The following is a 24,423-nucleotide window of genomic DNA, read 5'->3' on the forward strand; positions in this document are numbered from 1 at the left end:
ATTTCCTTGCACTTTATTCCTACCCAATGCATCAAATTGAACCTACCTTCACCATGCTTCCACAAAAAGTAGCAGGTGCACAATCTTTAACATCTTCTGGCAGAAATAGATAGATTTTTGAATACCAAGGGGATGAAAGAATATCAGGAACATTCAGGAATGAGAAGTTGAGGTTAAAATCAGATCAATCATGATGTTAATGAATAGCTCAAAGGACCAAGTAACTTACTCTTTTTCCTTGTTTGTATCTCCTATGTTTGTAAGGAAGGGTTCCTATAAAGGAGGCAGTGTATTCCAGACTCTAACTGCTCACTGTTTGAAAAGGTTTTTCTTATATCACATTTGCTCCTTTTTGAAAATTGTAATCTATTTCTGCTCCTATGGTCTTACATCACATTAAATCTGCATCCTCTTAACGAACAGGAGAAGTTTTTCCTTATCTACTCTATCTAGCCCACTCATGATTTTGAAAACTTCTATTACATCTCCTCCTAGCCTTTTTCTCTCCAAGGAGAACAATCACAACTTCTTCAATCTAGCCTCATATATGAAATTTCTCATACCGCATCAGACTCAATATCTGGTTTTAGGTGAGTTAAATGATCTCTGTCAGGGTATTGGTTAGAGAACATAAGTTGATTTGCATTCACTTAAAGAGGAAAAGGACCAGCCAAGGGATCTTGAGTATGATTATTATTCAGTAACTCCCAATGTAAAGCACATGTTTAAGGGCATTAGTATGTTAGTTGTCAGCAAAAATGGCCATGAAGCTATCACATTGTTGTACAAAGCCCATACATTCACTCATGTACTTTTGGGAAGGAAATTTGCTAATGTTACCCAGTTTAACCTCTACGTGATTCCAGTTCCACACTGTGATGGCTTTATTCCTAACTGCTTCCCAATATGATCCAGGAAGTTATTTGATGTTAGAAATGGGAAACAAGTTCCAACTTTGGCTGTGATGTCCCCACACAACGCCAGATTTGTTTGGAAGCACTAGCTTTCGGCGCGCTACAAGAGAATGAATAATGAATCATTACTGTGAAGACTTTTGTTGCTGAATAGTCTCCATAAGTTGTTATTTACTGCGCTTATTTGGCTGAATCCTCCACCTTTTGTTTTAAGTGAGACCATTTCCAGGTTTCTGACCATACTCTACTTGTCAGACATCTTCCCAGAATTGGTCCATTACGAAGAAGCTCCCAGATTTGCTGTCCAATTATGGATGGTGGACAGGCTTTGTGGCAGCAGAGTCAATCAGAGGGCCTGGAGCCTTGACACTGTGACTATTGAACAGGGGAATACAAGGACATCACCATCTGATAGCACCCCACTGAACAGATTAGGTTTGTTGCACACACCACTATTCATATATTGAAATAGACAGCAAAAGGCTCTCAGAGATATCTCAGAATATCATTGTTATTCATAGATTAGTATATATATCAGTTTCCACCTTTTACTTCTTGATCCTATCCCTGTACAGAATCCAATCGGGAAAGAACCCATCAAATTAGCAAACCACCTAACCAACAAATTAGAAACACTGCCTCTGGCAGAGAAAAAAAATCAAAAGTGGGTGAAAACAAGGTAGGGGTCTTAATCAAAATAGTGTTATTGGGGGAAATAATGCCCCTTCCCACTGCTATGTCCACCTATTTTGAAAAATTCAAGAATACCAGGGAATACCACATGCTCCCACCCCAAAGATAAATAACTCAGCTCATTTTTGTAATTATCTAAATAGAAAATTAATAAATTACAAGTACTGCCTACCAGGGACAGTGTTACAATAACAAAACTAAACAAAAATGTGGGGAAATAAGGGAAGGAACAAGAACCTATCTCTTCCAGGTGGTTATTGAATTTAAGTTTCACCATCCGCTATAGTGGGGTCTCTGCATTATTAAGTCAGTGAATTGGAGGTGCCGGTGTTGGACTAGGGTGGACAAAGTTAAAAATCACACAATACCAGGTTAAAGTACAACAGGTTTATTTGGGAGCACTAGCTTTCGGAGCACCGCTCCAAAACCACCAGATGAAGGAACAGCGCGCCGAAAGCTAGTGCTTCCAAAAAACATGTTGGACTATAACCTTGCGTTGTGTGACTTTTAACTAATTCAGTGAGATTACCATTACTCCTCAACCTCTCCAGGAGCCCATCTCTTTTTCCTTTTCTAAAATTGGGCCTTACGGCCATAGCAGCACAATGAGGTCCCAAAATCTCAGCTTTCAGGCTTTTATGACCTACCACTGAAGCAATTAGCACTTCGAATCCAGGCCTCCTGGCTCAAAGGCAGGGGCACTACAGCTGAACCATAACACTCTCAGATGAACCCAGTTCTTATATACATAGTCCAATGAGTAAACCCCTCCATCAACTCAGGAACTACCTGTTTGAGCATGAAAGGGGAAATTCCTTCCAGTGATATCCAGTGATTTCAGCTGTGCCCCACCAATGGTTGTGGCTGTGGTGGGGAGGGTGGAGAACAATAGGAACCCTGTGAGTCTCCCAGACAAGTCTCCAGCTGGCTGCCACCACTAGCTGCTAGGGGGCTTTGACCCTCAATAGAGGTCTCAGCCAACTCCAGGAAGAAAATAGCAGCATCACTCCCATAAACCCACAAATAGACAGTCTAAATGGTATGGATTAGCTACCCATCTCTAGGAAGATCAATCCCAAAACCGGAGCTTCTGTCCCAAATCCCTGGCACTTTGTGCGTGGGATAAACTTAATTGTGATAGCCTTCTACAGGTAGATTCCCCATACACAGTGGGTAAAAACAATGACTGCAGATGCTGGAAACCAGATTCTGGATTAGTGGTGCTGGAAGAGCACAGCAGTTCAGGCAGCATCCGAGGAGCAGTAAAATCGATGTTTCGGGCAAAAGCCCTTCATCAGGAATAAAGGCAGAGAGCCTGAAGGGTGGAGAGATAAGCTAGAGGAGGGTGGGGGTGGGGAGAAAGTAGCATAGAGTACAATAGGTGAGTGGGGGAGGGGATGAAGGTGATAGGTCAAGGAGGAGGGTGGAGTGGATAGGTGGAAAAGAAGATAGGCAGGTAGGACAACCCATACACAGTACCTGATGTTAGAGATCTCACTACTGAAATGGAAGCCAGGGGCTGTGTATCTAAGTCCAACTTTGGCTAGTGATGATGGAAACTGAGGAATCAGGGAAGTTCAGTGTTTCATCACATACATTCTTATATTCGCTCTCTGATAGATGCTGCCTCATCTGATGGAGATTTTTTAGCATTTTATGTTGCATTTCTTCCTGTTCTTCACAGTCTCTCTGCAACCAGAGGTTCCTATAATTGTCTTAAACTAGCTGCTCTTGAGATCAAAAGGGGAAGAATATCCACTAGCTTGATCTGTCTAATTTTTACTTCTTATCTTCTCTGCCTGGCTTCATCTGTCACACTGACTCGATGTCTCAACTCTGTTCCCATTCACCTCCCATAGAGAAATTTGGAGAGGACATTTCATTTCAGAAATCAATGTTTAACTTAAAATCTACAACACTAATCTTTAGGGAGGCGATGGCCAGCTGTATTATCATTAGGCTATTAATCCAGACATTCAGCTAATGTTCTGGGGAACAGGGCTCAAATCCCACTGTGGCAGATGGTAAATTCAATAATAATCTGGAATTAAGAATCTACTGATGACCATGAAACATGTGACTCCAGATCTGCAGCAATGTGATTGACTCTTAACTGCCCTCTGAAATGGCCTTGCAAGCCCTATAGTTCAAAGGCAACTAAGGACTGACAATAAATGCGGGCCATTCAGCAACACTCAAGTCCCACAAGTGATTTTAAAAACAACTCTAGGAATGACAAAGGAAGGAAGATGAGTGCTCAAAGAAGCGAAGCTAAGGAAAATAGTACTGAAACAATTCTGAAGTCAAACATTGAAGGGGAAATCCTCTTGTAACAAGCTCCAAGAATCTGACTAACTTCCTTTATGCTGCAGAAGTCAATAATTTATAGCATCCTTTGTACTGAGGCCATGTGAGGTTTATCTAACATTTGAAGCAGTTTTAAAGTTTCACCCAGAACTGGGAGCTGCCAATCTCCAAAGCTTCCATTCTGACACTGGGCAACATTGGTGCTGCAATAGACTGACAATGCCTTGACCCTTAAACCTTCTGATGCTCAAATCTCTCCATGCCTTTCTATTCCCCCCTATCTCCTCTAATCCTATAAACACCCACACTCCACCCTGAGATATCTGTGCTCCTCCAATTCTTCCCTCTTGATCATTTTGGATCTTAATTGTTACACCAGCAGTGGCCTGAGACTGCAGCTTGCCTGGGTGAAATTCCCTCCTTAATCCGCTCTCTCCTGTTTCAACTGGCTTTCTAAACTGTGCTCGGTTTTTGGTTACCTATCTTAATATTGTCTTATGTGAGTCAGAATTAAAACATCCTTGATACTACTCAAGTGAAGAGCCTCGGCGCATCTTTTTTCAGATTAGATTTCCTATAGTATAGAAACAGACCATTTGGCCCAACATATCCACACCAACCCTCCAAAGAGTAACCCACCTGGACCCATTCCCTACCTACATTTTACCTCTGACTAATGCACCTAATATTATGGGCAATTTAGCATGGCCAATTCACCTGACCTGCACATCTTTGGATTGTGGGAGGAAACCGGAGCACCCGGATGAAACACAAGCAGACACGGGGAGAATGTGCAAACTCCACACAGATCGAGGAATCGAACCCAAGTCCCTGGTGCTGTGAGGCAGCAGTGCTAACCACTGAGCCACTGCATTAAAGATGCTGTATAAATTTAAGTTGTTGTCCTTATAATTGTGTTTCCTATCATAAAGGAGAACTTTTGCAGAACCATCTTCCAATTGGTTTTTTAAAAAATTATATTTTCCAAAGCTTATTCTTAAAGGAATATTACTCTCATTTCAGACTTCGCACAATCTTAAACCATTGGCTATTTGGTGGTGAGACAGCTGCACAGGTACCTGATACCCTTTGGAACCTTCCTTATGTGACCCGAGGCAGCCAGAATGCAAACCTCTTCAATCACGGCACAGTGCGTGGACATCTCACCTGCAATCCTCTCATCCTCATCTGATGTCCAGTATAAATCACAGTTTGCTAATCGGGAACAGGAATCTTAGTTGGTTTGATCCTTCTGCACACACATACACTCCCCCACCCTGAGGCCAACTGTGGTGCCCCAACTAAAACCAAGCAATGGAGCAAGAGACAGGAATCAAACCTGGCACCGTTTCTCTACATGGCTCAGTGCCTCTTGGTGTATTCTACTGCTGAGCCTTAGACAGAGGGTGAACGTGAGGAAATTGTTGGTGGAGCCAATAGGTGGCTTCATAATGGCAGCCGTCCAGTGACCTGTCAATAGTGGGAGAGAGGAGAAGGCAATACCTAGAAAAATTTTATTAAACAAGTAAATCTAGAAGTTGCTAAATAAGTGGACCTAAATAGTACACAACAGAAAGAATGCTCTTCTCTTCAGTTTGTCTGTATTTCTTTTCAATTAATTTTTGATCTTTAAAAGCATTTTTTCTTCTGTTGTCCTTTCTGGCTTGTTGTCTGTTTTCCATGATTCGCTCTCTGACATTTCTCATTGTGTTTTAGTCTCCATCCTCTTGGCCCACTGTCCATCTCTTGAGTATCTGCTAACAGTCGTCCTCATGCCCTCTGTCTCACTTGTATTTGACTTTCTCGTCGTCTCTTTGACAATCTATCGGACTCTTTGACAGTCTGTCCCTGGCTTTCTCTCTTCTGGGCGTCCCCAGAGTTTGGTCACAGCGGGACCTGCCTTTATCTATCCTCACACAAAGCGCTCTCAGGCAGATGTGGACTGAGAGCCACAGCAGCTGAGCGTCTGCATAAGCGATAGAGCAAGCTTATACTGTAGCAATGATGAAGAAAGTTGTTTCTGAAACAAAACAGAAAACAGAGAGAGAACGCCACGGACTTTTCACAGTGCAGGCTGAACAACCAAATTCCTTCAAACCAACAGCTGGATTAGGTTAACCTCACTGAACTTTGAAGAACGGCAGGGAGGGGGCTAGAAACTAAAGCCCATCAGACATACCTCAGACCCATGGTCCAGCCCTCACTGGTTAGTTCGGCCATTTGGCCTCAACCGCTCCCCCACGATATCACGGACAGCAGACGGTGACTGTTGTCTTGCGCTTTACACAACTAAAACAGCAAGTGACCAACTGACAGTCTCACACAGAGACTGCTCCAATCTGAACAAAACTCTCGGAGAGGGGAGGGCGGAATAGTTGAGAAAGACGGAGAGAGAGAGAGAGGAAAGAACTACTAATGGAATGTACCAATCCCAGCCAACTAGAGGGCATGCACTTAATCCCATTTAGCCTGGGTAGTGAGAGCTTTCTTCAGTGGATTTTATAAGATTACTAAAAGACGCATAGTATTAGAGAGTTGGAACTTGTGAATGGGATTACAGGATTGTACTAAAACCTCAAGGCTCTCCCACACAGTGAATGAACACTCTGTCTTGTTGCCCAGAATTTTTTCTCCATCACTTTCTCACACATCTTTTCTGTTTGTTGGATTGGTGCTGGAGAAAAATGCTGTAAACTAAGACTGTGCATTAAACCTAGTCGTTTTTTTTTCGCCTGCGTGTCTGTGGGACACAACATTCTCTTTTCCTGAACCTATAATGAACGTGTTTTTTTTAAAGAAAGTACGATTAATGCTAATCAGTAGAATGTTTGTTTGTCGAGTCTCCATGTCTAGAACACATTTTCCCAGTTTGATTAAATATAATCTCCAACGGTTGTTCTTCAGTGTTTTACTTCTAATTGGATTCTTGAAAGTTACACACAGGCAGTTTTCATGGGAGGACTTGACGGTGAAGCCCTCCACAGTCAAATAGACTAGTGACATACACATGGATACTGTCCATGCAAGGAGATACAGGCAGCTTGCCATTGCTGTTTGAATTGTAAGGGATGGGAACTGGAGCAGAAGCAGGTCGTTCAGCCCTTCAAACCTGCCCTGCTGTTCCAATATGATCCTGGTTGATTGTTTACCTGAATTCGAAATTCCTGCATGATCGCTGTACCTTTTGACTCATAGTTTAAAAGTCTGCTGATCTCTGTCCTCAAAATACTCAGGGACTGAGCATCCACAGCTCTTGAAACAGAGAATTCCTCACACCCATAACTCTGAGTGAAAAATATTCTCATCTCAGTCCAAAATGGTTGACCACAATTCTGAGATTGACACTCTTAGTTCTAGACTCTCCAGCCACATTTACTCACCATCTAGTTTGTCAAATTCCTTGCAATTTATGATTCAGTAAGGTGATCGCTCATTCTTACAACCTCTAGGGATTATAGGCCTAGTCTTTTCAATTTACTTCTCTATTCCATGAAGCATTTGTAGTGAGCAGGCAGAATCTTCAAGAGAGGCAGGGAGGTACTTTAAAATGTTACAAACAGGTGAGCACAGCTAAATAGGCTCCCCTCTTCTAAACCCTTTGGTTGGTCACAACAAGGATTTTTAATTCTTTCCAGCACACAGATATATCACACTTCATTTAACACCTAGGTACTAGATCTGGATTAAGGATCTAATTGTAAACCTTCCTTGAGTGAAAGAAAGAGGAATTTTATTATTTATTAATGCTGAGAAAAATGATAAAACAAACACACAGAAACATGGCTATAAAGTTTTACAAAGAGTTTTGTAAAATAGGAAGATAAAAAATGCATTTTAAAAGTTCTTAGAATCCTTAAGTTGTCAAAGTTGAACCTGAGACCATAGCTGTTGTATCAATGTCCTGTAACTGTTGCAAAATTTACAGAATCCTTGAGGTCTCAGTGAATGGATGTTTCTCTGATTTGTTTCTTCTGGTGTTAGCTTTTGAGGTGATGAGAAGGAAGCCTAGAGTGAGATTCTTCCTGTCCTTGCTGAAAGAGGAAGTCAATATGAGCAGAAGTGCTGTTGTTAGCAGTTTCCCAAGCAATCAGTGCTGGGAATAAGTCCTGAGAAGCTTAGGGGTCAGTGGGAAGAAAGGTGGGAAGATACAGAAGGCTGTATCATTGAGATGATAGCATGGGAGATAGCCTTACGGAAGACATGAGTTTTGGGGATTCAATGCTAAGTAATAAGTGAACTGAGTTAGCATTTGTTTCAAGGATCTTGGGAAGATATATTAACTAAAGAAAATAGTTTGGAATGAAAGGAAGCTGATTACAGCTGTGCCAGTTGACCAAGAAGATAGAGATAGTGATGACTCTTCACTGAGATTGACTCTTCACTGTAACATTACTGCACAGTTCAAAAGATGACTCTTTCTTATACTTGTAATGAGATTGTTCCCATAATTCTTCTATGATGCGATTTGGATTGTGTTTTATTTTCTTTTATGAAATAGACTTGTATGCTCTTATAGAATCATGGATCCTGACTTTTATAAAATCACAGATCCCGCCCTTACGGGATCACAGATCCCAGCCCCTCAAGGATCATAGATCCCAACCTTACAGATTCAGATCCCAGTCTTTAGAAGGGGATACAACTGGAGAAAACATTCCTGTCCTGAATAAATCTGGGCAGGCTCCAGTTGACCTGATCTCTCCAGTTTGTGGACAAAGTCAAGTCGATCTGATTAGATTTAATTTAGACAATACCATGTTGCTTGGGACAGCTGTGGGTAGATCTGTGCAGACTCAGATTGATCTGGGTATACTTACATCAATCTGACAAGTCCTGGGTTGATGCACACAATCCTGGGCAGATCTTGGAAAACCAGCAGTCAAGATTAATTTTAAACCACACCAAGTAATTTTAGGTAGATCTGGTCAGAACTGCATTGGTTTAGATCATTGAATCATAGAATGGTCATCCCCTGATGACTCTGCATGAGCATCTCGGCCAATCCCATTTTGCTGCTATACCCCCTCCCCAGGCCTAAGAGTCTTTCATCTTCAAATTATGATCCATTTCACTTTTGGAAGCTGAGAGAATCAGCCTGCACTACACTCTATGAGGCAATGCATTCCAGATCCTAAATTCTTGATGCAAGCTTTTCCTCATGTCATTTTTTCTTCTTTTGATAATCACCTCAAATGAGCATCCTCTGACCATAAGACCATAAGGCATATGAGCAGAAGGAAGCCATTCAGCCCATTGAGTCTGCTCTGCCATTCAGTAAGATCATGGCTGATATGATAATCCTCAACTCTACTTTCCTTCCTTTTCCTCATTATCCTTGACTCCCTTACTGATTAAAAATCTACCTGTCTCAACCTTGAATATACTTAATGACCCAGCCTCTACAGCCCTCTGTGGTAAAGGTAGCTTCAACCTCTCCCTCCTACAAGCCAAAGTCCCCACCTACTTCAAGAAGACCATCATCATCCCGGGACCTAAGAAACCGGCACGGTGGGGCGGCACAGTGGCACAATGGTTAGCATTGCTGCCAGGGACCCAGATTCAATTCCTGCCTTGGGTGACTGACTGTGTGGAGTTTGCACATTCTCCCAGTGTCTGCATGCGTTTCCTCCAGGTGCTCCGATTTCCTCTCACAATCCAAAGATGTGCAGGTTAGGTGAATTGGTCATGCTAAAATTGCCCATAGTCAGAAGTGAATATAGGGAATGGGTCTGGGTGGGTTACTCTTCTGAGGGGCGGTATGCACTTGGTGGGGTGAAGGGCCTGTTTCCATACTGTAGGGAATCTAATCTAATCTAATCTAAAAGCACATGCAATGTGCCTTAATGACTACTGCCCAGTGGTTCTGACCTCCATAATCATGAAGTGTTTCAAGAGGCTGGTCATGGCCCACGTCAACTCCAGTCTCCCAGCCTGCCTCGATTCCATGCAATTTGCCTACTGATGTAACAGGTCCACAGCGGACACCATGTCCCTAGCCCTGCTGGACAACAACAACTCATGTTTATTGACTACAGCTCTGTCTTCAACACCATTATCCCATCCAGACTGATCTCAAAACTCCGAGATCTAGGTGTTGGCTCTGCCCTCTGCAACTGGGTTCTTGTCTTCCTGACCCATAGAACATAACCAGTGAAGAAAAGCAACTGCACATCCTCTATGATAACTCAACACTGGAACCCCTGAAAGACATATTCTTAGCCCCCTACTGTACTCCCACAACAGGGTTGCCAAATTGCGAACAAATGCCATTTACAAGTTTGCTGATGACACCACTGTGGTAGGAAGGATATCAAATAATGATGAGTCAGAATACAGAAAGGAGATAGCAGACTTGGTGATGTGGTGCAATGATAACAACCTCTCTTTCAATGTCAGCAAAACTAAAGAACTGACCATTGACTTCAGAAAGGAAGGAGGAGAATGAGCCCCCATCCATATCAATGGAGCGGAGATTGAGAGGGTTGAGAGAGTCAAGTTCCTAGGCGTGACTAAAAACTGACAACATGTCCTGGACTTGCCACATAGATGCAACGGTCAATAAGGCACAACAACACCTCTTCTTCCTCAGGCAGTTCAGGAAATTTGGCATGTCCATAAGGACCATCACCAACTTTTACTGATGCACCACTGAAAGCATACTGTCCGGGTACACAACAGCCTGGTATGACAACTGCTCTGCCTAGGACTGTAAGTAACTACAAAAGGCTATGTGCACAGCCCAGACCATCACAGATGCCAACCTCCCATCCATGAACTCCATTTACATGGCTCATTGCCACAGAAAGGCTGCCAACATCATCAAAGACCAATCCCACCCTGTAATGCCCTCCTACAACCTCTTCCATCAGGCAGAAGATACAGAAGCTTGAACACAGGCAGGTTCAGGGACAGCTTCTTCCCTGCCGTTATTAGACTGATGAATGGACTCTCTAACTTTAAATAATATTGATCTTATTAATGTTGATCTTGACTTGCACACGTTCCTGTGCAGTAAAAAGCCCCACTCTGTCCAAGTCTTTTTCACTCCATGATCTGTAGGTACTTGTTTACTATGATCATTCTGCACTGCTCACAAACAAAACTTTTCACTGTTCTTCAGATACTTGTGAAAATAAATCAAATCAAATCAATCAATGAGAATCACAGTCTCTGAGGGAAGAAATTCCTCCTCATTTCTGTCTTAAGTGGGTGACCCCTTATGAATATTCCCTCTGGTCTAGATTCTGCCATAGGGCAAACAACCTCTCAGCCTGTGAAATACTGTCATATCCCTGAAGAATCCTATACATTTCAATAGGGCATTTTCAAAGTATATATCCACCAACGGGGCAATTTCTCCCTATCCACTTTGCCCAGAGCCCTCATGATTTTGAAAACTTTCATCAAACCTGTTCTCAACTTTGCCTTCTCCCAGAAACAAAACCCCAGTTGTTCAAGTCACTTGAAGCGTTCACAGAGCATTTTTCTGTATTTTGTCTAATTTAAGTAGTTTTAATATTACACTGAGTTCTTCATCTCTTTATGCAACTGTTAGATTAAGGTGTTCAACACAGGACATAGTGAGTACATTGGTGAGTTTTAAGCAGATTGGCATTCTTCCCCAGCCTGAAAGCATACAATTAACCACAAAGAAGACATTCCAAAGAGATTTTGGCAAACCTTTTATTTAAATACAAAGGATTCCATATCATCAGCAGTTTCAGTTTAGCTGAGGGAAACCGTAACTCACCTTCTCCAAAATGCCTTCTCCTAAAAAGATTTATGCTGTAACAAACACTGAATATACACAAGTGGTTCAGAGGCAGTGAGCTATCTGCTCTACCCGTTGCACTGCCTCGCTTTTATCCTCACTATTTTCTCAGTCAGTTTGTCCCCTGCCCTCACCATATCATCATGGCATGCTTGATTGGTATCACATCCACAAGCAAACACTCCTTCCACCACTAATGCTCAGTGTACTATCTACATGCATGGCAGAAATTCACCCAAGATCCTTAGACAGCATCTTCCAAACTTTCAGCAGGAAGGACAATGACAGCATATATATATGGGAACACCATCACCTGCAAGTTCCTCTCCAAACCATTTTGACTTGGAAATAAATCATGGTTCCTTCATGTCGCAGGATCAGAATCCTGGAATTCCTTCCCGAACAATATTGTGTGTCTACCTACAGCACATGGGCTGCAGCAGTTCAACAAGGCACCTCACTCCCACCTTCTCAAGGGCAATCAGGGACAGGCAATAAATTGCTGGCCAGTCAGGGATGCTCACGTCCCATGTGATCAATAAAAAATTGGTAGTGAAGACCTTAACTCCTCACCGTTCAACAGCTACTGCCAACTCTCCCAACTGGCAATGGAAGGCTGGAATGCCCTCCTCTATAAAGTAGTTCAGGCTGTGGTTGGGGTGACATGAGGGTTGTCACTGGAAAATTTCAGAGCTGATATTGACGCACTTCTGTTGGGCAGGGGTACTCATGGCCACAGGACCAAGGTACATAGATACAGTTAGGATTCAGGCCTGTCATGACCTATGACGGAACTGGCTGAAAGAGTTGAATGTCCCACATTGTTCCTATGTTTCACGCTTCTTGAATGTCAGTAGAGTGAGTGTGTGTGTGTGTGTGTAGGCAGCTGGGGTGGTTGGAGTGAGATGGTCAGGAGATAGCTCCTAGCCCAGCTCTGTGATCCCTGAATAGGAATCTGAAACTGAAGAATGAATGCTTTCAACCCCTCACCCCACTCCCTCCACACACCAGCCCAAAGGCAGAATGGAAGCAGGACAGCAGGCTGCGAATATACTGCCATTGGGCAGTGATTTGGTTGTTAGCAAATTGTAACTCCTCCGTGCAGACAAGTGATCATGGTGACCTCGCTGCTTTTTATGGTTTGTTTATAATATCTTCTGATTTAAAATGTTGCTGAGAGGGTACCTTCTTTTTTAATGCTGTCTCTCAGATACTAACCTTTTACAGCAGCATGATGCTCCTGCGAGAAGACATAAGAAAAAGGAGCAGGAAAAGGCCATTCAGCCCATCCAGCCTACTCTGCTGATCTAAGGCTGATCTAATCTTGGACTTCAACTGCATTTTCCCACTAATTCCCCATATCCTTCAATTCCCCGTGAGGCCAAAATTGCCTGAAATTAGAAGGCCTTTCATTGGTCATCCACCTTCAAGAGTTTGTCAAGCCTCTGTTATAGAATCATAGCCATAGAGATGTATAGCATGGAAACAGACCCTTCGGTCCAACTCGTCCATGGCGACCAGATATCCCATCCCAATCTAGTCCTCCCTGCCAGCACCCGGCCCATATCCCACCAAACCCTTCCTATTCGTATACCCATCCAGGTGCCTTTTTTTAAGAAAAAATAGATTTTTAAATATTACAACAAATACAAAACAATGCAATTCAAAACAGTACAAAAATAGTACAAAACTAAACCCAAATAATAAAAACAAATTCCCCAACCCACCCTTCTATACGAATGTATAAACATATACAGAGAAGTATAAAATTAAAAAAAAACCTAAACTAGCTATTTAACTAACTAAATAAATACCTAACAACAAACAAATAAATTGTAATAACTCAGCCCAGCCAAACAAAACACTCATACATTCACAATTCCTCCTCCCTGGATATTGGACTCATGAAACACAATCGTTACGGCTATATAAAAGCCCTTGTTAGTGTGGCAGATAAATCTGTGACCAGGTATTTCAAAAAGGGTTGCCATGTCTTGTAAAAATTCTCAGTTTTGTGGTGTACCATATTTGTGAGAAAATCCAGGAGAATATGCTCCATAACAATCTTCCGCCAACCCAACAGGCCTGGGGGGTTTTCTGATATCCAACCTAGCAAGATATTCTTCCTTGCACAGAATGTAAGAATATTGAAAAGTTTTGCCTTATGCGAGTCTGCAGGAAATACAATGGGTAGGCCCAAAAGGAGCGAAATAGGGTCCTTCTCCACCCCTACACCTAAAATCCTCTCCATTGCACCCACCACAGCGCTCCAATATGTTTGAAGCCTGTCACAAGACCAAAGACAACGGGTAAGAGTACCCGTACAGACCTTGCACTTGGGGCATACTGAAGATACCCCTGGTTTAAATTTTGACAAACAGTCTGAGGCTAAGTGGACCCTGTGGAGAATCTTCAACTGTAAAGCATGGGTCCTATTGCAAATTGATATCTTCCTTGCATTCTTCCAAATATCCTCCCATGCCTCTGAAGAAACTTCAACACCCAGCTCTCTTTCCCACATCTTGCAGAGTCGATCAGACTCATCTGAGGTGGCACCCCCAACTGGTGATATAGAGTACTGACAGAGAGTGTGCTCTTAGCCTTTAATACCCCTCTTTCTATGTCAGATTTGTAGGGATCAGTCAAAAGTGTGGTCCTTTTTTGAACAAAATCCCTAACTTGAAAAAAACGAAAGAGGTCTCTATTAGGTAACTCGTACTTCCGTACTAACTGATCGAAGGACATCATTACATCTCCCTCAAATAAATCACCCATGCAAGGCATACCCCTAGCTGCCCAACATTTAATTCCTGAATCTATCATACCTGGTTGAAAACCCGGCATACCTACTAAAGGTGTAAACAAAGATGTTTTGCCAATATTACCTTCCATCTGCCAAATTGTCCTCCATGCTTTAACAGTATTGATGACTATTGGGTTATGGCAATATTCCCTAACTGTCCTCACCCTAACCAAAAACAGCAAACTGGTAAGGGGGCACCTTGCCTGGGAGACTTCGATATCTAGCCATATTGAAAGAGGGTCCCCACAAACCCAATTACTTACATAGGTCAAAAGCGAGCTTAATTGGTAATTTTTAATGTCTGGAAGGTCTCCTCCCCCCAATCTGTGAGGCAACTGCAGTTTGACTAATTTAATGAGGGGCCGTTTACGGTGCCAGATAAAGGTGCTGAACCAACTGTTCAGTCTCCTGAGTGTTTGTTTATTGAAAATCAGGGAGAGCATCCGTATAGGGTATAGCAAACGAGGGAGAATATTCATCTTAATAAGCGCTATCCGACCCAACCATGAGACTGGAAGTGCCTCCCATCTTTGGAGATCTTGTTTAATATTTTCAAATAATTGAGTAAAATTGGCTTTGAACAGCCAATCCAGAACTGGAGTAATGAATACACAAAACGCCCCTGTGACCACCTAAATGGGAATCTATAGTCACTCTCAAGAGCCAACTCTTTCGTAAAACCACCCACAGGCATAGCCTCTGATTTAGCAAAAGTAATCTTATACCCTGAAAAAGCACCAAACGCGTAAATGCATTGTATCAGGCAAGGTACTGAGACTGCTGGATTTGTCAAGAAAATTAGAACATCATCTGCATACAGCGAGATCTTATGTAATTTTGACCCCACTTCTGGAGCTGATATATTGAGATCCCTACGAACGGCCTCTGCCAACGGCTCAATCACCAACATAAAAAGTAATGGTGAAAGGGGACAGCCCTGCTGGCTGCCCCTAGAAATATTAAAATTGCTTGATCATACCCCGTTGGTAATCACTGCAGCGAGAGATACACTGTAGAGAATCTTTACCCATCATATGAAAACTTCGCCTAGACCAAACCGGTCTAGAGTATAGAAAAGGTACGGCCACTCAACTCAGTCAAATGCCTTCTCTGCATCTAAAGAAATCACCAATCCCTGTATTGACTGCTGTTGGCATGCTTGAATTACATTAAGCAGCCTCCTAACGTTATTGGAGGATCTACGACCCTTTATGAAGCCCGTCTGATCCTCTTTAATAATAGAAGGTAACACAGTCTCCAGCCTTAACGCAAGAGCCTTAGAAAGGATCTTAAAGTCCACATTTAAGAGCGAGATGGGCCTGTATGAAGCACTGTCTTCCGGATCCTTCCCTTTTTTAAGGATAAGTGAAATATTGACCTCTCTCAGAGATGGCGGGACACAAACATGGCTGTATGAATCATTAAACATATTCAGCATTGGGCCTGACAGTATACTTATAAATTCCTTATAGAATTCACTGGGAAGTCCATCAGGACTGGGTGCCTTTCCACTCTGAAGCTGCCTCGCAGCTTCCTGCACTTCTTGCTTAATAATGGGGCATTGAGAAAGAACTGTTGTTCGGGAGTCACACCCGGGAGCTTCAGATCTCTAAAAAAGGATTCCATTTTGGCCTGCCCCTCCTCACAATTCTCAGACTGATATAATTTAGAGTAGAATCTCTGGATTAATCTTTTTAGAATCACATGTTAGGTTCCCAGATCCTTCCCTAATCGCTGTAATGGTTTGTGGGGCACTTTTCTTTCTGGCAAGGTATGCTAAGTATTTGTCTGGCTTGTCACCATGCTCATATAACCTTTGCTTTGCAAAAGCCAGCTCCTACTTTGCCGTCTGTGTGAGCACGGAATTTAGTGCAGACCACAGTGCCATAATCCTCTGTAGTTTGACCAACGAGGATCTGTCAAAATAGGCCTTCTCGGCTGCCTTCAACCGTGCTTCATGGAGACGTTGCTGCTCACCCTTCTGTCACTTCCTACTTTTGGAATATGAAATAACTAACCATCTGGCATAAGGTTTGGCAGTTTCCCAGAGAACAGATGAGCTATCAACTGAACCTATGTTGATGTCTAGGAATGCCCGAAATTCCCTAGAGAAATACTCCACAAACTTGCTGTCCATGAGAATAAAGGGGTCCATTCACCAGCATCTTGAATCCACTGTAACATCCTTAATTTTAACCATGAGGTACATTGGAGCATGATCGGAAATGGCAATATTACCAATCGTACAGGATGCCACCAGATCCAGGGTTATCGCAGGGGTCAGAAAAAAAATCAATCCTTGTGTGACATCTATGCAGATTGGAGAAAAATGTGAAATCCCTACCTGTAGGGTGGAGACATCTCCAGACGTACACCAATCCTAATTCCCCACACAAACCCAATAACTGTTTAGTTTGTGCCGAGGGTATCGAGGGACCTTTAGGCAACCTGTCTACTGTGGGGTCCATGAGGCAGTTAAAATCTCCCCCTATAATGATGTGCCGAGACTTGACACTTATCAGTTTAGAAAAAGCATCTACCAAGAATTTAAGAGGATGAGCTGGGGGACAATAAACATTTAAAATGCCATATTCTTCCCCATTTATCAAGGCTTTAAGAATTACAAACCTCCCATATGTGTCTTTAACACATTCCGACAATTTAAATGAGAGATTTTTTCTAACCAATATAGCCACTCCCTTACTTCTGATATAAAATGATGAAAAATAAACTCGGTCAAAGCCGTTCTGCTGTAATTTCAGATGCTCCTTGTCATCCAAATGTGTCTCCTGTAACAAAGCAATATCTACCTTCTCCTTTCTAAGACTCAAGAGTACCTTCTTCCTCTTAATTGGTGAGTGACTTCCCTTGATATTCCAGGTACACCATTTAATCAAATCATTAGCCATAATCTTCTGCAATTACATTTAAATTCCAGAGAGGAGGAACCCGAACTACAAATTGCTGGGCCTTAGTGTTGCATGATCCACCAAATATAAAAACTACATAAACTAAAAGCACTACACTTAACAAACATACAAAATTATTAAAAGTAAAAAACAACAAAAACCAGAAAACAAACCAACATATAAAGCACCAATAGCGCTGAGTAGGGGAACTCACCCCCTGCCCGGAGAGGCAACTACCCATCCCGAACTGCCCATAAATAGGCATCTAACCATCTCAACCCCTTCACTTCTCCCAGCTAAAGCCGCATCACAAGCACAAGCTAAAAAGAATAAACACTCCATAGAATATCAATATGAATAAAAAAACCATTCTTTTATAAAAAAAACAGGGAATAAATACCCCATCCATCCTTTGGTATGTCCTAACTTACAAATTTAAAATGTACATCTTAACCACTGCCAGACATAGTTTGAACCAAATTATTATCAATAGAGGTAAAAAAAAAAGGGAAAAACAAAGCTCCAACTGGATTTCCTCCATTTCTTTTACAGAACGATAAACGCATACCCAAGCAACAATATTTATACATACTACAATTGTTTAAATTAAGTTAGTTTGTCCACAAAATCTCTTGCCTTCTCCGATGTGTCAAAGAAATGCATAGATCCATCTAAGGTGATCCGAAGCACTGCCGGATATCTCGGGGAGTACTGAATCCCAAGTCCCTTCAATCTTCTCTTGACACCATCATACGATTTTCGTTTCTGGATCACCGTCGCTGAAAAGTCCTGAAAAAACATGATCTTAGACCCCTCGTAAATTAGGGCCTTTGGATCCTTTCCCTGGAGTCTGGAAGCCTCCATGACTCTCTCCTTATCCCGGTAATGATGGAACCGCACCAGGAAAGGAGGAGGGCGTTGACCCAGACTTGACCTCCGTGCTGCGACCCGGTGAGCCCTCTCTATCTTCAATCCTCTCATGCCAGTCTCCAAGTCAAGGAATTTCGGAAGCCAATCTTCAACAAATTCCACAGGCCGCTCACCTTCCTTACCCTCAGGCAGACCGATGATCCGAATGATTTTTCTCCTGCCCCTGTTTTCAAGATCATCCACTTGGTCACACAAATTACGAACCTGCGTCTTCAGGGCTTGGAACTCTTCCTTGAATGAACTGGCATCAGCTTCCACCACTGTGACCCTGTGCTCCACCTCATCCATCCTCCTCTCCAGGTTTCCCAGCTGCTGCTCATGCTTCTGCAGTATGAGAGAGACTGGAGCCAGCTTATCTTCAATCTGTTTCCCCAACATCTTGCGAGATTTTGAGAGCTGGTTCACCAGGTCCTGAAGAGTAATCTGCTCTGAGGCTGCTGCAGGCTGAGCTGCAGGCCCGGCCTCAGATGCTCCTCCTCCCTTTTTAGGCATTTCTGGACAGCTGAAAATACAGGTAAGTCAATTTTTAAATGTTTCTTGGGCTCCACAATCTTTCCAACACTCCAAGAAATCCTGATGACCTGGGTTGGGTGGGTTAAAGGACTGTCCTCCTCCTGCTGCGATGCGAAGTTCTGCAGTGTGATCTTCTCAGATCGCCGCCATCTTAGATCCCTCATCCAGGTGCCTTTTAAATGTTGCAATTGTACCAGCCTCCACCATTTCCTCTGGCAGCCCATTCAACACATGCACCACTCTCTGTGTGAAAAAGTTGCTCCTTAGGTCTCTTTTACATTTTTCCCCTCACCCTAAACCTATGCCCTCCACCACCCAGGAAAAAGATGTTATGTATTTACCTTATCCATGCCTCTCATGATTTTATAAACCTCTATAAGGTCACCCCTCAGCCTCTGACGCTCCATGGAAAACAGCCCCAGCCTGTTCAGCCCCTCCCTATAGCTCAAATCCTCCAACCCTGGCAACATTCTTGTAAATCTTTTCTGAACCCTTTCAAGTTTCACAACATCCTTCTGATACGAAGGAGACCAGAATTGCATGCAATATTCCAACAGTGGCCTAACCTATGTCCTGTACAGCTGCAACATGACCTCCCAACCCCTGTACTCAATACTCCGACCAATAAAGGAAAGCATACCAAACGCCTTCTTCAATATCCTATCTACCTGTGATTCTACTTTCATGGAGCTATGAACCTGTACTCCAAAGTCTCTTTGTTCAGCAATGCTCCCTCAGACCTTACCATTAAGTGTATATGTCCTGCTAAGATTTGCTTTCCCAAAATGCAGCACATTGCATTTATCTAAATTAAACTCCATCTACTGCACCTCAGCTCATTGGTCCATCTGATCAAGATCCCATTGTAATCTGAAGTAAGCTTCTTCACTGTCCACTACACTTCCAATTTTGGTGTCATCTGCAAACTTACTAACTATACCTCCTGTGTTCATATCCAAATCATTTATATAAATGATGAAAAGTAGTGGACCCAGCATCGATCCTTGTGGCATTCCACTGGTCACAAGTCTCCAGTCTGAAAAACAACCCTCCACCACCACCCTCTGTCTTCTACCTTTGAGCCAGTTCTGTATCCAAATGGCTAGTTCTCCCTGTATTCCATGAGATCTAACCTTGCTAATCAGTCTCCCATGGGGTACCTTGTCGATCGCCTTACTGAAGTCCATATAGATCACATCTACTGCTCTCCCCTAATCAATCCTCTTTGTTACTTCTTCAAAAAACTCAATCAAGTTTGTGAGACATGATTTCCCAAGCACAAAACCATGTTGACAATCAGTCATTGCTTTTCCAAATACATGTACATCCTGTCCCTCAGGATTCCCTCCAACAACTTGCCCACCACCAACATCAGGCTCACTGGTCTATAGTTCCCTGGCTTGTTCTTACCACCTTTCTTAAACATTGGCATCACGTTAGCCAACCTCCAGTCGTCCGACACCTCACCTGTGACTATCGATGATACAAATGTCTCAGCAAGAGGCCCAGCAATCGCTTCCCTAGCTTCCCACAAAGTTCTAGGATTCACCTGATCAGGTCCACGGGATTTATCCACTTTTGTGCTTAGCAAGACATCCAGCACTTCCTCCTCTGTAATGTGGACATTTTTCAAGCTATCACCATCTATTTCCCTACATTCTATATCTTCCATATCCTTTTCCACAGTAAATACTGATGCAAAATAATCATTTAGCATCTTCCCTGTCTCCTGTGGCTCCACCTTGCTGATCTTTGAGGGGCCCTATTCTCTCCCTAGTTACCCTTTTGTCCTTAATATATTTGTAAAAACCCTTTTTGCCCTCCTGATTTCCCTCTTAAGTATACTCCTACTGCCTTTATACTCTTCTAAGGATTCACTCGATCTATTCTGTCTATACCAGACATATGCTTCCTTCTTTTTCTTAACCAAACCCTCAATTTCTTTAGTCATTCAGCATTCCCAATACCTACCAGCCTTTCCTTTCACACTAACTGGAATATGCTGTCTCTGGAATCTTGTTATCTCATTTCTGAAGGCTTCCCATTTTCCAACTGTCCCTTTACCTGCGAACATCTGTCCCCAATCAGCTTTTGAGAGTTCTTGCCTGATACCATCAAAATTAACCTTTCTCCAGTTTAGAACTTCAACTTTTAGATCTGGTCTATCCTTTTCCATCAATATTTTAAAACTAATAGAATTATTGTCGCTGGCCCGAAAGTGCTCCCCCACTAACACCTGTCACCTGCCCTGCCTTATTTCCCAAGAGTAGTTCAAGTTTTGCAAATTCTCTAGTAGGTACATCCACATACTGAATCAGGAAAGTTTCTTGTACACACTTAACAAATTCCTCTCCATCTAAACCCTTAATACTATGGCAGTCCCAGTCTATGTTTGAAAAGTTAAAATCCCCTGCCATAACCACCCTATTATTCTTACAGATAACTAAAATCTCCTTACAAATCTGTTTCTCAATTTCCCTCTGACAATTGGGGGGTCTATAATACAATCCCAATAAGGTGATCATCCCTTTCTTATTTCTCAGTTCCACCCAAATAACATCCCTGGATATATTTCTGGGGTATATCCTCCCTCAGCATAGCTGTAATGCTATCTCTTATTAAAAACACCACTCCCTGTCCTCTCTTGCCTCACTTTCTGTCCTTCCTGTAGCATTTGTATCCTGGAACATTAAGCTACCAGTCCTGTCTATCCCTGAGCTATGATATCCCAGTCCCATGTTCCTAACCATGCCCTGAGTTCATCTGCCTTCCCCGTTAGGCCTCTTGCACTGAAATAAGTAGTTTAATTTATTAGTCCTACCTTGTTCTGCTTTTCACTGCATGCCCTGACTGTTTGACTCGCTTTTGTTCTCAACTGTACTAGTCTCTGATTGATCTCTTTCCCCACTATTTCCCTGGGTGCCACACCCCTATCTTATTAGTTTAAATCCTCCCGAACAGCTCTGCAACTCTCCCTGCCGGTATATTAGTCCCCTTCCAATTCAGGTGAAATCCGTCCTTCTTATACAGGTCATTTCTACCGCAGAAGAGATTCCAATGATCCAAAAATGTGAATCCTTCTCCAATACACCAGCTCCTCACCAATGCATTCATCTGCTCTATCCTCCTATTCCTGCCTTTATTAGCTCGCAGCACCGGGAGTAATCCAGATATTACTACTCTCGAGGACTTCCTTTTTAAATTCCTGCCTAACTCGCTATGTCCTCCCTTCAGAATCTCATCCATTTCCCTTCCTATGTCGTTGGTTCCAATGTGTACAATGACCTCCTGCTGGGCCCTCTCCCCCTTGAGAACATCTGCACCCTCTTTGAGACATCCTTGATCCTGGCACCAGGGAGGCAACACAACATTCTGATTTTTTGCTGCTGGCCACAGAAACATTTGTCTGTGCCTCTGACTAGAAAGTCCCCTAGCACAATCGATCTCTTGGAACCCGACGTACCACTGATTACATTAGCCAGTCTCAATACTAGATACTTGGCTGTTTGTGCTATATTCCCCTGAGAATCCATCACCTTCCACATTGCTGGTTGATCAAGGAACCTGTTTCCTCACCAATTAAGGGCTCACCCACTTGAAAGACCTAACATTAATTAGTTCTCTCCCTCAATCCTTACACTAAGCCCCTGCCTACCTTACATTCCACCACCATCTCGTGGACAAATGTTTATGACTCAACAACAAACATAGTCCTTGTTTCCCGTCTCCAGTGCGAAACTCTGATTTTTCCCTTGCTAACTCCATTACGCATCTTTCAATTGGAACATCCCAATCTCTCCCCTGTCACAAAACAGTTCACTTTGAACAGACTGAATGTGGAATGTTCCGAATCTGTACATTTCTATGAATTGCTATGTTAACCAGGCGAGCTGTCAGTAAGCTGCTCATTGACTATCAGCAGAGTCTTTTCAGCGAAGTTAGCTGATTTTTCCTACTTCAGTGAGAAGGTCATCGCAATGGATTTTTTCACCACTCAACTACAGAAAGGAACTTCGAAGATTGCCTCTCCTGCGCATTGCCCTGTGGCATACATGTGTGTGGTAATGGACAAAGTGAGGACTGCAGATGCTGGAGATCAGAGTTGAAAACTGTGGCAGCTGGAAAAGCACAGCACGTCAGACAGCATCCGAGGAGCAGGAGTATCCAGGTTTCGGGCTTCATCAGGAATGTGCGGGGGAGGGGTCTGAGAGATATATAGAAAGGTAAGGGTAGGGCTGGAGGAAGGTAGCTGGGAAGGGAATAGGTAGATGCAAGTAGGGTGTGATAGTGATAGGTCAGTGGGGAGGGTGTGAAGGAAGAGGGACAGGTAGGACAGTTCAAGAGGGCAGTGCTGAGTTGGAGGGTTCGATCTGGGACAAGGTGAGGAATGGAGAGATGAGGAAACTGGTGAAATCGACGTTGATGCCATGTAGTTGGAGGATCCCAAGACAGAAGATGAGACATTCTTCCTCCAGGCACGGGTGGCTTGGATTTGGTGGTGCAGGCGTCCCAGGACTTGTATGTCCTTGGGGGAGTGGTCTGCCACAGGGCAGTGAGATTGTTTGGTTTATGTGTCCCAGAGATTTTCCCTGATACATTCCATGAGTTGGTGTCCTGTCTCCTCAATCTAGAGGAGATCACATTGAGAACAGCAGACACAGTAGATGAGGTGTTTGGACGTGCAGGAATATCTCTGCCGAATGTGGAAGGATCCTTTAGGGCCATGGATGGAGATGAGGGGGGAGATGTGTGCACAGATTTTACACCTCGTGGTGGCAAGGGAAGATGCCGGGGTGGAGGATGGGTTGGTGGGGGACATGGACCTAACGAGGAAGTCGTGGAGAGAATCAGTGACTTAGCTGACCTAGAACTTTTCTGTCTATCTCCCATAACCCTTGAATCATAGAAACAGAAAAATAGGAATAGGAGTGGGCCATTCAAGACTGGTATGGTCATGGTTGATCATCCAACTCAGTACCCTGTACCTGCTTTCTCCCTATAACCTTCGATCCAAGATCTTATGCGGTTGCAGCAAGAATCCCTGTTCCTGTATCCAAATCTTCTCACAATGAAGGCCAACACACAACTTTTCTTCTTCACTGCCTGCTGCACCTGCATGCTTACTTTCAGTGACTGGTACACAAGAACAAACTCTAATTGAAACAGTTTGCAATATCTGGACAATAATTTTTGAGCCAATCAAGATTTAAGGATACATCAAGTAACCAAAGTTCAGAATCAGTGTCCCTCACTAATATTGACATTTTGGGCAAAAGCCCTTCCTGATGAAGGGCTTTTGCCCGAAACATCGATATTTCTGCTCCTTGGATGCTGCCTGACCTGCTGTGCTTTTCCAGCACCACTCTAATCTTGACTCTGATCTCCAGCATCTGCAGTCCTCACTTTTGCCTACCCCTCCTCAATCATTAGTTTCTGTTAAAATTATCCTGCACTAATTGTGCCACAGAGCGATGAATTTGTGAATGAGAATCACCAATGAGAGCAGCTGAGCCTGAGATCCTCTCAAATTCTTCACAAGAAAAGCTGGATGAACATCTGGTGAGAAGAGAATTAATAGTTATA

General features: G+C 43.0%; 1 protein-coding gene and 1 pseudogene across 4 annotated transcripts in view; one reads left to right on the top strand and one right to left on the bottom strand.

Moving 5' to 3' along the window:
• LOC122564918 (SH2 domain-containing protein 3C-like) overlaps window positions 1-24,423 on the bottom strand; it is a 189,707-nt gene that overhangs the window by 89,717 nt on the left and 75,567 nt on the right. Inside the window, exon 1 of one of the 4 annotated variants that reach the window (XM_087998327.1) lies at window positions 6,094-6,201. The exons of the other annotated variants lie outside the window; for them this stretch is intronic. Within the exon in view, the coding sequence (XP_087854453.1) occupies window positions 6,094-6,134 (41 nt within the window). The 5' untranslated portion in view covers window positions 6,135-6,201. Of the gene's footprint in view, window positions 1-6,093; window positions 6,202-24,423 lie in introns of those variants that run through there. 4 annotated transcript variants of the gene reach the window in all.
• On the top strand, window positions 7,231-10,804 carry LOC148146105 (uncharacterized; annotated as a pseudogene).

Source organism: Chiloscyllium plagiosum, unplaced genomic scaffold (assembly GCF_037043375.1).
Source record: "Chiloscyllium plagiosum isolate Xiang-an unplaced genomic scaffold, Cpla_swu_hap1 HiC_scaffold_21, whole genome shotgun sequence".
NCBI classification, from domain to species: domain Eukaryota; kingdom Metazoa; phylum Chordata; class Chondrichthyes; order Orectolobiformes; family Hemiscylliidae; genus Chiloscyllium; species Chiloscyllium plagiosum.